Source organism: Herpailurus yagouaroundi, unplaced genomic scaffold (genome assembly GCF_014898765.1).
Source record: "Herpailurus yagouaroundi ecotype Mexico unplaced genomic scaffold, PumYag 159, whole genome shotgun sequence".
NCBI lineage: Eukaryota > Metazoa > Chordata > Mammalia > Carnivora > Felidae > Herpailurus > Herpailurus yagouaroundi.
In genome coordinates, this window is record NW_024412400.1 from 77108059 (window position 1) to 77121288 (window position 13230).

Below are 13230 nucleotides of genomic sequence, written 5' to 3' on the forward strand. Positions count from 1 at the left end.
AAAAGCCCTCTGGTCTCACCTCAGAGTAGATGAGAAACGGACTCTCAGTGCTGGGCAGCACCGGGCACTGGGGATGTGGCAGGCCTGAGCTGCGCCCCAATCCCTGCCATCTGGAAGCCACTGTCCCTGACCTCTCCCATGGCACTGAGCAGATGTTCTACCTTGCAGTGATGTCAGGTCCTGCTTCAAAGCAGTTCCTCGGGGGCAAAGATTTGTCTGGAAATCTAGACTCCAGTCAACAACAGCAGTGGTTCTGCTGACATCTCCATGGAGCTCACAGAGAGGAATGGAGGAACTCACAAGATCAAGGAGCAGACGAAGAGCAGACAGCTCTAAGTACCCCCCACTCCAGCCCTAGTGCCAAGCCCCAGCTGCTTTGCTAGGTCCCATGCTCACCCCTTGGCTGTGACAGGCGGTAAAGGAAGGATCTAGGAGAGAAGGTTCCATAGACCCTTCACCTACCATTTGGGGAGGGCAGGTACCTGGTCTAAACAGTCTCTTCTCATGCTGCTCCCTGTGGGAGAGGGAGAGATGATCCTCTGAAAGGACATTAAGGCCCTGATGGGAGAGGTTAGTGGATTCTCGTTGGCCAATAATAAAGCAGTGTCCATCACAGTTTTCTTTCTTCCTTGTACCTGGTAAATGGTAAGTATTTGAATATTACTCTGGCCCACCTGAAAACGGTTACTTTCAACTCCCAGCTTCCACTGAATGCTCCCCTTCCCACCATACTTGCCCCTCGCTCTTGCCATCAGGAGGACAGGGTCTCACTCAGTTCTCCACAAGAGCCAGAATGGACTACTAGAAAGAGCCCTGGGCTGCCAATCAGGAGCCTGGGGTTGCAGGCACAGCCCCACCATGGGCCCACTTGTCGGCTGAGGAAGGCTGTTTGCTCTTCTGAAAAATAAAAATAAAAGCAATCTGCTCCATCTATAGCAAAGGTCCAAGTGATGGGTGGGAACATGCTTTACAAGGATAACATTGCCAACTAGAACCTTCTGTGGTGAGGAGGAGGGAAGGCATTTGTGGAAGAGGAGAGCCAACAGGGGCCTCATCAATGATGAATGCTTTAGTGAATAAATAATTCAGAGCTTTGGGGATCCTTTTAGAAACAGTATGTTTCCACTTAGCTCTGCCCACTGAAAATGTTTTTCCAAAGGTGCATCTCCATAATCACAAGCCTGTGATGTGCCCAAAGATGCAGGGCAGGCCTGTGTGTGTTGTCCTCTGGGCAGCCCACAGCCAACTCCAGGCCCTGGGGAGTCTGAGCACCCCTGAGCTCCCAAAGGGCAGCCCTGGCTCATCAGGTTACATCCCAGGGGTCCCTCTTTCTGCCACGAGCCTCCTTCACACGTTGATACTCTATGAAGCCTTCCACAACTCCGTGAGGAAAATGGCAGTTTGACTTACCTTTTGTCCACACCTGGGTGGCTTCCTGCCTGTCTCCATCACTCCTGAGAGAACTGTGTTCTGTACACTCCCATGTCTTCCATAGCACAGTGCTTAAATGTAGTATGTCACATTTTCTTTCAAGTCACTTTTTTATGGGCCAAAAACGTTCAGAAACCCTATGTGCACAGCTGGATTAATTCAGTGAACACACCTGTATAACCAGCACCCAGATCAAGCAAAAAGAAATGACCAGGACCACAGAGGTCCCCTGAATTCTCTGTTCATGTCCCCCAAGTTAACCACTATCCTGACTTCCATTGGCATAAATAGTTTTGCTTATTTTGAACTTTATAAGAATACATTATGTACTCTTCTGGAAATGACTTCTTTCACTCCAGTTATGTTTGTGAGAATTGTCATTCATTCTCATTGCTGTATAGTAGTCTATTATATGAATCTACCATAATTTATCCATTCTGTTGTTCGTGGGCATTAGGATTATTTCCAGATATTACCATTCTTCTTCCTGTCTTTTGCTGAATATATGTACACACTTCTGTTGGGTATAAGTTTAGGAATGAGTTTTCAGGGTCAAAGGGTACAGCCTGCCTGCATGAACTAACGAATGTCTACAGCTTCGGGGGACCATGGGATAGTAAGACAGGAGATGTGCACACCACCCTTGCACAGTCCTTTCCTAAGCTTGGCTTTTGGTGCACAGGCCCTGACATCTACCTCCTACCCCAAACAGGAGGTAGGCAGGATCTGCTTGTTAAGCTGATGGTAGGGCTGGGCCTCGGCTTCACACTGGGGCACTTCCCTAACTGAATAGCCCGGTAGCCCCCATTCCTGCTTGACATCTGTTCCCTCAGAACTCTGTACCACATCCATCTCAAAGATCAGGATTTGTTCCTAATGGTCTGGGGGGCATGCCATGCCCCAGTACCTCATGGTTTGCGAACCCAGCCTCTTCTCTCTAGAAGGCCTAACATTGTTAGGCCATCACCCTTCAACACTCCCACACTCACCCTCACTTCCACCTGAGATGGTATTTCTCCCTTCACCCTCCCCTTTGCTGACCTGTGACCCCATACAGCCTTTCTGAATGGCTTTATCAGACATTACATGGGGCCCACGTTATTTCCTGTTTGACTCCAGGAACATACTACAGCTCCAGGAATTCATAGCCTGACTCTTGGATATGTTGATTATGGGGTAAGAATAAATCCTTTGGAATAGAACTGACACCTTTGGGACCCCTAGTAATCTAAAAGGATGTTCAGTGAATTCTAGTTGGACCCAATGATCTTACACTGCCCTCTCAATGACCTATCCAGAGATGCCCACTGTGGCTCCCACATTTATCTAGGGCCTTGGGTTCCTTGGGAAACCCAAATCCCTGGTGTCCTCTCCATACACTCAGTGCATCATTGTGGTCACCTCTCATTATTCAAGGCTCTAAGGTTGGACAGGCTGTGTAGATCCCTGTGAAAATCCCATCTTAGCCTCAGCGAGCACTCCCTACAGACACAGAGCAGTTTCCCACCCAGGGTCTTCCCAAAAGCTCCTGGCCTGTGTGGCCTCTTAGGCATTGTGGACATACTGCAATGGCATTTCCAGGTCCTTCTACAGATATGTGGATGTGTCTACATTTGCTCTGTGAATTTTGGCATCACAGTTCATACAGATTCTAAACTTGAAGGCAGAAACTTTGTCTACTGCATGGGGTCCTGTTTAAGCAGACATCAGATACTCGTCACTGGGAATCGGGAGTCAGTGTCTATATAGTCCTCTGAAGCAAACTGGCCCCAAGAGGCAAATCCAAAACAGGTGATGACTGAGGACATGCAATATCTAAGAGAGCAGTTGGTATCAAAGGCCCCACCCTAACAGGGCTAGGAAGGGGAGAAGGCAGAAGCAGCTGATTAAAAAGTGCTACAATCTGAGGGCAATCCCCAACAGAGCTCTTAGATCCAGGACCACCCCTGAGCACACGTCAGTATCTGGGGTCCAAGGCCAGACCCAGGCCCAGGTCAAGCCAGAGTGACTTGGCAACAATGGCAACACCAGGCGATGCCCAGAGGGCTGAGCTGTGGCTCGCTGATGCCTCCACCTAGAGCCAGGGCTGGTCCAGACTGTGGTAGGCCTGGGCGTGCAGTGAGGAAGAGACAGACAGGTGAGGGAGAGCAGATGGAGTAGGCCTGAGGAGGGTTTGACTGCACAGGCTCAACAAATGAGGAAGTCACCCCAGTTGGATTTGGAATCTCAGCAGACATTTGGAGCTCTAGCCCTGCCACTTACCAGCCATGTATGACTAACTTACCCACCTTTAGAGCTGACTTAACTATTGGTTGCTTCAGCCATAAACTCACAAAATTATCCTGTCCCTCCGACCACACAGAGTTACTGGGTGTGGCTGATAAGCTGACCTTTTGGGAAATGCTTGGTCACATCCCATTCTGATGTCGCAGTGCTTTGCTGATTCACGGTGCTGTGCGGTCATCATCTCACAATGACGCTCCAGATCTCTTTCTTGGGATAAATTATCTGGGGTCTTACACTAGATGATAAAGTGGGCTGAGGCTTCCCACCAAAGCCAAGCCTTCTGATCTGCCATCTCCAAATTCACACGCAGAGCTTCAGGCTGTGGACTGAGAAAGACAATGAGAAGCAAATCCTCTCCTCTTTCTCCAACCCACCAGTGTGAGAACTTTCCATCTATGGTTGGAGGGCTGGAATGGGGTCACTTGCCTGTGGAGGCCAGTTAGTTCAAGGACACACACACTCTCCAGTCCAGCCTTTAGTCTTGTCCAGCAGGTGCCTGAGTAGGTGAGTCACTGTTCAGACCTGCGCGCTCTCCATTTCCACCCCACATACGCAGCAAATGCTCCACCTGTACTCACTGTCCTAGGACTCATCGCCCTCAAAATAATTTACTGGGATTCTGATTATAAAAGTAGTATCAACTCATTTTAGAGAACCAGGAAAATTCCAAAAGGCAAACAAGAACACCACTAATACCCGGCATACTTGCTTTGCCTTGTTTTTGCTTCTATTTCCAACAGTTCCTGTATCTGATTCCTGCAGAATTCCACCTGACCTCTGATTACACCTCCCTGAACTCTACTGCAACAAGCCCGAGTTCCTAGGTCCTGCCTCACTCCTTGCATTCAATGCAGAACTGAGGCAGCACAGCACAGGTTAAAGGCATTAGCAGTTCGCAATGACTGAATTGTAATGACGACGAGATGCTAAATTAAAGTTTATTGCAGAATAAAAGTGTATGTAGTCAGCAGTTGTTTAAGAGGCTACAATGAGATGCCTTCTAGAACTTGGCAATACAATTATGTAGAGTTAAGTGAGTAAAATGCACACACAGAGGAGATTAGCTGTCGGCAAAAGTCATTTTGAGACAAGTCATCTTTTGTGAAGGCAGAAAGAGCTAGAATGCTCGTCAAGATGTGATTAAACATGGAAGAAACAATAGCCTCATCAAAGCATGGAGATATTTGCAGTAAGTTGGCGTGTGTGTGTGTGTGTGTGTGTGCGCGCGCGCGCACACACACACACGCGCTGGGAGGAGGTCTGTGTGGAGCACAGAAAAGGGGGAGGGAGGAAGGAATCTTGTTGGGTGTTTCTCCACCACCACCTGGAGAGCAGCCACACTGGGTGAGGAATGAGCCACCAGCCCGTGGGAAGGTGTTCGCTGGGTTAGGGACAGGGATGGAACACCCTCCACTCTGCTCCCAGGTTCACTAGCAGCCTCCTGACTCAGCCTCCAACTACCGTGAGGGTGGGAAGAGGTGCTATAAGAGTGAGCAACTCAGGCAGAGGGCCAAGAACGTGAGCTCTGGAGCCAAAGTAACTGGGTTCAATTCTGACTCCTACTACCTACAAGCTGTGCCATTTGGGGCAAAAATATTTCCTCCTTGAGCACTGTTCCTGATTTGTGAAATGCAGTACTGAAATGTCCCTGAGAGGGCTGCTTTAAGGATTACTTGTGGAAAGCAGTAAGGTTGGGCTATAACTATTAATAATATTAACAATGGCATTATTACTATTACTGATAAATGAATTTACTTAGCGGTCCCTAGTGAAGTTACTTAATTAAATCCAGCCCACAAGCTGCTCTTTTCCAGGTGTGAATTAAAGAACTGAGCTTCTGGATTTGCCACTCTGAGGTCTGGACCCTGAGCCTGGGTGACAAAGTGCACCGCCTGGGACCTGTGGGTAGAAGTGTCTCACACGGCACATATAAACCACATGCAAGCCTGTAGCTGTGTGTGAAATAAAGACCATGGGGGAATGTAAGTTTTATTTGCATAAACCTCATGTGGCTGATAAAAAAGTTCCTATTACAAAGTGTTCTGGGAGTCGCTGTGAGCAGTTGACCATGAGTGCCTATTATGGATAATAACACTTACCTGCACTTCACAGTTTTTATAAAGTCTAAGTGTGATAATGATGTAAACTGCTTATTTCTTAGCACAAACTAAGCACTCAGTATACAAGTTTCACGTTTTATAAATGCGGGTTGTTTTCTTTAGTTCACAATGTTATTTGAATCAGACAGAACCTCTCCAAAGGAGAAAGTGAGGGGGAGAGAATATTCCAGACTCCAAAATATCAGATTTGTGCTGGTACAAAAGAAAAAAATTACATTTATTTTACAAGTTAAGTATTTTCCTAAAGTATTATACATAGAGGAAACTTGAGCTGTCTTTAGGAAAACAGAATATAATATTAGGAAATTACAGAGGGGTCAACATTGTGCTTAAAACTTTGAAATAGGTGAAAAAATTAGCACAGTAAGTGAATATTGCAAGGTATGAACAACCTTAAAAAGTGTATGTGGACACAACGATACAGAAGCTCAATATTAAAGCCTCTAGTGATGATCTGCTTTCAGAATTGTTCATACTATGAAGAGAGCACTGCTTCAATCTTAACAGAAGAAGGAACTCAAAGCACTAACAGAAGCATGGCCCTTTCACGGTAGTCAACTCTCCAGTCTCTAGAGTAATGAAAGGGAGCAGTGACGTAACATTTTTAAAAGGTAATCCCAAAATTAATTTTGAGACGTGCCCTCGTAATTATGTTTGGATGTGAGAAATACCGACATCCCTGGAGTTCACGGCACTGAGACAGTGAGGACTCCAACCTCCTTCCCCTCTCCTCCCCTGTGGGAACAGACACAATCCCAGACTATTCAGACAAACCTAAAATGCAACTGTGCTCCTCAATTCTGGCCCTCACCTCCTGTGGAGAGGGGATAGGAAAGAAAACTGTTAAAATGTTGTTTCCCTCATGTGAAAGGCCAAAACACGTCAATACAATTTTGCAAACAAGATGGAATAATCAAGAGCTGACATATAAATATTAGTTTAACTTGTGCTTTCCCCCCGACCCCCTGCCTAATAGTATTTATACCGCCAAACCTATCTGGGTATTTTGGCAGTTTTCTAAAATAGGTTGTGTCCTATACCCAAATAGAGAAATTTGTATAAAATGAGTTTGTTCTGATTAGTCTCAAAAGAACTGCTTCAAATAGGACAGGAAGTAGAGGTTAAAAAATAAAAGCACCAGCCCCACAACAGTATCGAATCTGAGATCAAATCCAAAAGGTACTTGAGGACAACAACTTCACCGTTTTGTTTTAGTCTGGGTGGTTTATTTGGTTTTATTTTGTATTGTATTACCTTGAAGTACAAGTCTTCCTCTCCCAGGAAAGCAACCGTTTTTCTTCATGGTTTTCCTCAGATTCTTACTTCAAATCTTAAAAATTACAAGGTAAAAAATACCTAGGTTTGATTGTAAAAGCCTCATTTTTAATGTACCAAATCGTTATAACCATAAAAGCATTTTAATTGCTTTGTCATTTCTCAGAAGAGTTAGAATATCTGAAACTGGAAAATTCCAAAGGAAGTCTTGGTTAGGTAATAAAGCTGAATTCCATACAGCACTTCTTTTGCATCTTCCACCCTAACAGCTCTTACATCAACTTTCAGGAAGTGGGGATGGTGCCAGGCTTCCATAAAAGCCCCCAAAGCACTTTCTCCATCCACACAGCCCAACCCTTCACTCCAAGTGAACTACCAGGTTCAAATTATTAAGTTTTAGTACCTGTCAACGTACAAGTATTAACCCAAAGACTATTTAACATGACTGTGTTCGATGTCTATAATACACATTGCAGTCTAAACATTTTCTAAAGTGCCTATAAATATGCTTATACAAATGAGCAATATAATATCAGGTTTACAGAGAAATTCTTTTATCTAATATATAACAGATAGGCCTAGAATTTAAGTTGTAAATACCCATTTTCATATCCTTATCAGTTGTTTTTGGAATGCAAGCATTAAGAAACAATTCTGGTTCAATCATGTATGATTTTCAGAGAATTATTAACAGTGCTAGGACAAAGAAACCCTTGCTTGTGCTTGTTTAGAAAAGGCTATTTTGAGATCCAGGAGCATCTGATATTTAGAATCCAATGGAACATCCTCAATTCTATAAAAGAGTAGTAAGTGAAGCTTAGTGAATTTTTAATTATAAAGAGATTGTGCAAATATTTAAAGTGATTATCAACCATTATTAAATCCAAAAATTTCATTAAAATCATGGGTATTCTGAATGGCAGTTCAGGAGTTTAAAAAACAGGAACCTAGGCAAAAGTCATAGATATTACAGATGAAGGCCCCAACCCTGACACAGCCAGCTTCAGAAACATGGCCCTGTGACCACGTATTTCCACAGCTTTGGAGACCTGGTGGTTGACTCTGATCAGTTTAATGAACAGGAATGTGAGCCCAGAGTACAGAACTGATAAAACTGTGCGGAGAAAGGAGACCCTCCATATGCCCACCCAGGGGCTTCACTGAGCTCAACCACAGGGTAGGTGCAGACAGGACCCTGGGGTCGCTGCTTCGATCCTGAGTACACAGTGGCTGGCTACACTGCTCGGCTCACAGGATTTGGGCTTCCGTGCCTGCCTTCAGCTGGCTAGTAAATCAGGGGAGGCACTGAGAACCTCAGACAGGCTCCTCAGATGTCTGTCCCTAAGCCATCAGGCTGGGGAAGGCCCTCTCTGCACCCCCTCCTCCACCTGCCCTTTCCTGGAGCCTGCTGTTCCTGGAGCTCCTCTCACCACCTTACTGGTCCGACTTGTTGAGTCTTTACATTTCAGTCAGTGGGAACTTTATGCTGCATTCTCATCTAGCACAGGAAGCTTTAACTGCCACTGCTTTCAAAGGAATACGTGTACTCTGTTTTCTAAACCCTAGCGCTGTTTTGGGCACCTAGACCTAACAAAGTGTTCTAGCCAATCACTTGAACTACATGTACAACCAAGACAGCAGACTCTGCCTAGAGTGATTTGTGAAGGATGTCAAATGGAGGCTTCAGGGTGGAACACAACAGGCCTCGTCTTATTTCTTAAAATACAAACTAAAGTGACACAGAAGAGATGTGCCAAAATGCGGACAGAGCACGAGATAGTGCCACGAGAGCACGCTCACAGAAAGTGAGGGCATAAGAAGTATTTCTCAACCTCCAAACTTTGGCAGGTATATCAGGCTGTATTTTAAACTTCCTGAACTCTTAACTACGCCTCACAGAGAGGAGACGTGGAGAAATGGCAGATAAGCAACTCACACAATAACACCTTGTATAAATGGAAATTAGGAGAATTCGGAAGAGAGCTAAGTAAGAAAGAATTATTCACTATTTTGTGTGTGTGAGAAAAGAGAACATGTACAACAGACAATGAATATGACTGTAGTAAAGTGAATGAATATTACACAAAATATCTTCTGACTTAGCAGCAAACTATTTCAACTGCTTTTGCATTTGCATAAAAAATCCATGCATCATACTGAATTCTAATCCATTTCTCACCTAAGCCATTCTAATGCTTCATACAACCAAATGAAGCAGAATTAATCAAACCTATTAGATTCATTCCTAATCCCTAAAGGACTGCTGTGTTTAGCATTTCCATGCTAACTAAAACTATTGATTTTTTTAAGACGTCAGATGTGGCTGCCTCCTAAATATAATACCTATATAACTTCCTAAAAGTTTTCCCCAGATTTGAAGAACAATTAAGAAAAATGGGGAAATGTTGAGGAATCCACCCAAGAGGCCAGCTCAAATGTGGCAACACGTTCTCCAGCTGCATGCCTAGTACTCTCCTTCCCCTGGGTTTCCAGAGCATTCTGGGTACCATTACCCGCATGTGTTAGCACAGCCCTCTGCTGGACTGTGGGCCCCTTCCTGTAGGAGTCAGGTGTTAGTCTGCATCCCACTGTGCACCCTGCAGAGCATAGGCACGCAGCTAAAGGTGGATTGAATATGAAACTGAAGGCGTCATCTCTTCTTAAATGAAGGTCTGGCTCTGCCCCAGATCACGCAGGGTATGCAGACACTGGCCATAACTAGGGGTCGAGCGAACCTCCAGTAACCTCCCAGAAATAAACTGAGGCAACAGGGGCCCAGACCGATGCAGGTGGTGAGAAGAGAAAAGAGACAGAATGGCATCTACAGTGCAAACTCTGTTCCCCGCTCCTGAGCTGATTCCCATAGGAGACTAGCAGGGTAGGGGTGCCCGTGGGCACACCAAAAGGAATGACAAGAGGGGTGTGTGTGTGTGTGTGTGTGTGTGTGTGTGTGTGTGTGTGTGTCAAGAACTGGCTATGTAGAAAATACTGTCTCCTTCGCTGTGGGTAGCTCCTCAACCTGATCCATGATAATCATCACTTCACTGCTTTCAGAGTTCCCAGTGAAATTAAGGCTGGGTCACAATTCATGACACCAGATGCTACATAGAAAATAAGTCAAGATACAAAAGAAAACCATTTATAAGAAAAAGAAGGTCTTAGTTCTAAGACTAATTTAAGAGTGAAGCTAATCAGCAGACCACTGAACCACTATGGTTGTCAGAGAGGGGTAGAAAATACCAACTGCAGTGGAAAAAGGATCCATCAGACCAAAGTACAAAAGCTCAGCATGGATCAGAGGCCGTGGCTTCCTGCTTGGACTCTCACACGGTGGTTTCTATTGTTTCAATCACTTCCAGATCTGACTGTGAAGGGGAGAGAAGGGTGCACTCATCCGGTTCCCAGCTGCTCTCCGGACTGTAATCTTCCTCTGAACTCAGTTCTGCTCCTTCTTCTGTGTCCTCATCACATGATTCCACATAGTGAGCCCCAATGGCATTGATCCCGGAGTCCTCAGAACTTGAGGGAGAAGAGCAGTGATCTATTTTTGGTGTACTGCTCTCTCTTGAAATTAAGGCATCATGTGCAGAGACCTCCTCAGGGCTCATTTTGTGGGAATGTGGTGCCGGCTGCTTCTGCACGTAACACATCTTCCCATTAATACATTTAACCTGATAGTTGTCGATAAAGAGGTCTGAGATCATACAGTACCTTGGTGAATCAGGGGGGAGGGGTGGTTGGAAGACAGATGCAAATTTCAAAAAGTGTTCAGTGAGTGAGACTGAGATCTGAATGGTGTTCGTGGGTTCCCGAGGCTTTGCAGGAATCTCAGTGCTTGGAAGCTGCTCCACAGGGGTCATAGGCTGATACACATACTTGCCTGTGAGGAACACAAAAAAAAAGTGGTTGAAATCTAAGAGTATTACACAAAGTACATTAACACAGCTATAATGGTTTCCTTCTGAGGATTCAGAATGTTTTTAAAAATATGTCACCATCAAAAGAAACCAGTAATAGAATCATTCTACATTGTTATAATCGATGAAAAATACAGCATGATACATAATAACATCATGGTATTTCCATCTAAGAAAACTCACACACTACAAATTTTAATTTATATTGATGTCTTTCTAGTACTTCTGAAGTGGGTATATACTAAAATTCTTATTTTAACAACAGTCTTAAATGATTTATCCCTTACACTAGAATAAAGAAAGCCCACAATATATGTATTGTAAGTATGTAAGTATGGTAAAAACACACTGTAAAATAGCATACTATAAAATTATAATTCCATTTTATTTTTAATAGTTATATGCTAATATATATGCTAATACATACATTTAAAAACTGGAGAAATATATACCAATTTATTATCAGGATTACAGAAGACTTTCACATTTTAGGTTTCTGTTTTAATCGGAATACATATACACATGCGTATTTAACAGGTAATGGCCTACAGGACTGTCCCAGCCACTGGCAAGGACTGGGGTAAGGTATAAGGTGGGAAATGATCTCCTTCAAGGCCCAAGTGCATCAATGGCCTAATTAGGAGATGTTCTCCCTGACACCAGCTCCCCTGGTACTAAGCAGCCCAGGCCAAGCAGAAACAAAGGCACAGGTGGTGTAGGGGGTAACCTACCAAGTGTTTCTAGGAAACCAAGAAGCTTATCTCCACACCTTCCCCTCTGCTCTGAGCAGGGCTTCACACAGCACACCTAGAAGTGCAACCTAAACAGATCTTGTCCTAATGTGTGTCTTTCTTTGTTCTTTCACTTCACTCAACATTTGCAAAGCCAGGATCCTGTGTACCAAGTGCTAAGGAAACAGAGATAGAGATGGAAATTATCCAGTCTGTAAATCTAAAATGATTTCAATATAGAAATCTGGAAGTAAAAAAAAAAATCCTGAAAAACTCAGAAACAGTGGCCACAACTGTAGGCACCATCTTGGGTTTCTCCTAATGTAGTTGAGTATCAACCAGTCCATACTGTATCTTCAGCACATAATTATGACAGGGCTTTTTAACCTAATGGCACTATTGCCATTTTGGACCAGATGATTCTTTGTTATAGGGGGCTGTCCTATGCACCGTACGATGTTTAGCAGCATCCGTGGCCTCTACCCACTAGAAGCCAGGAGCACCTCCTCCACAGGTATGACAAAACTGTTCCCAGACATTATCATAGACCCCTAAGGGTCAGAATCGCCCCGGATGAGAACTACTGATTTATGATCCTGTCATGAGCATCTCTTTGCAAGCAATTCACTCATTGTGCATGCACCTGGCTCCTGTTTATTTCTCGGTCAGACTGGAAATTCTAGGACAGAAATCACATTTGTATGGAAAATTACCTTAGATTTTTTAACAATTTATTTAGGTCATGGAAGAAAAGCAATTTAAGATCAGAAAAGCAAACTAGGCCATAAATAGTACAACATCAGCAATCTATTAAGATCAATCAGCTTGCCTATATTTTTTTATTTCTGGTTCCTGACTCTTGTACAAAAGTGTAGGCTTAGATGCTATAATTTTATTGTAACTAAATTACTCAAAAATATATTGTTTCATTCTGGAGTAACACATGGAAAAGGTACATTTAAAACTGTTAGTCCTTTGGGTTCCTAGGTCTGCTTCAAAGCATGGACATGTATCATGTAAACCCTAAATGGTCTGATAAAAACAGAGGTGAGAAGAATCCGTCACACCTGCCTGGGGGAGTAGGTTTCAAATATGCCAGTATCTTTATTTCTCTGTTATCTGTAAGGAAGTACAGTATTATTTCTTTCAAGAAAAGTTCAAATCACTAGAGTTTGGTACAGTAGGACCTCTGCATCCAAGCACCACTGGCATTATCAGCTGAAGGGGCAAAGAAGGCAGAACTTCGAACGTCCCCTCCAATATTCCAGTCCCTTATATTCACAGTGGTGAATAAATCATCTGGAATGGACATTGGTCTTTTCTATTCTTAGTTAGTGGACTGGTGGTTACTGAGTTCAGGAGGCTATGGATGACAGGCACTCAAGAAATGCCTTTTGCGGGGCGCCTGGGTGCGCAGTCGGTTAAGCGTCCGACTTCAGCCAGGTCACGATCTCGCGGTCCGCGAGTTCG

At 44.1% G+C, this 13230-nt stretch overlaps 1 protein-coding gene across 1 annotated transcript in view; it reads right to left on the reverse strand.

Annotated features, from left to right (window-relative positions):
* Positions 1-5898: 5898 nt before the first annotated feature.
* CUNH3orf70 (chromosome unknown C3orf70 homolog) overlaps positions 5899-13230 on the reverse strand; it is a 91177-nt gene continuing 83845 nt past the window's right edge. The window contains exon 2 of the mRNA XM_040480990.1: positions 5899-10992. Coding sequence (XP_040336924.1) covers positions 10436-10992 — 557 coding nt within the window. The 3' untranslated portion in view covers positions 5899-10435. The remainder of the gene's footprint in view (positions 10993-13230) is intronic.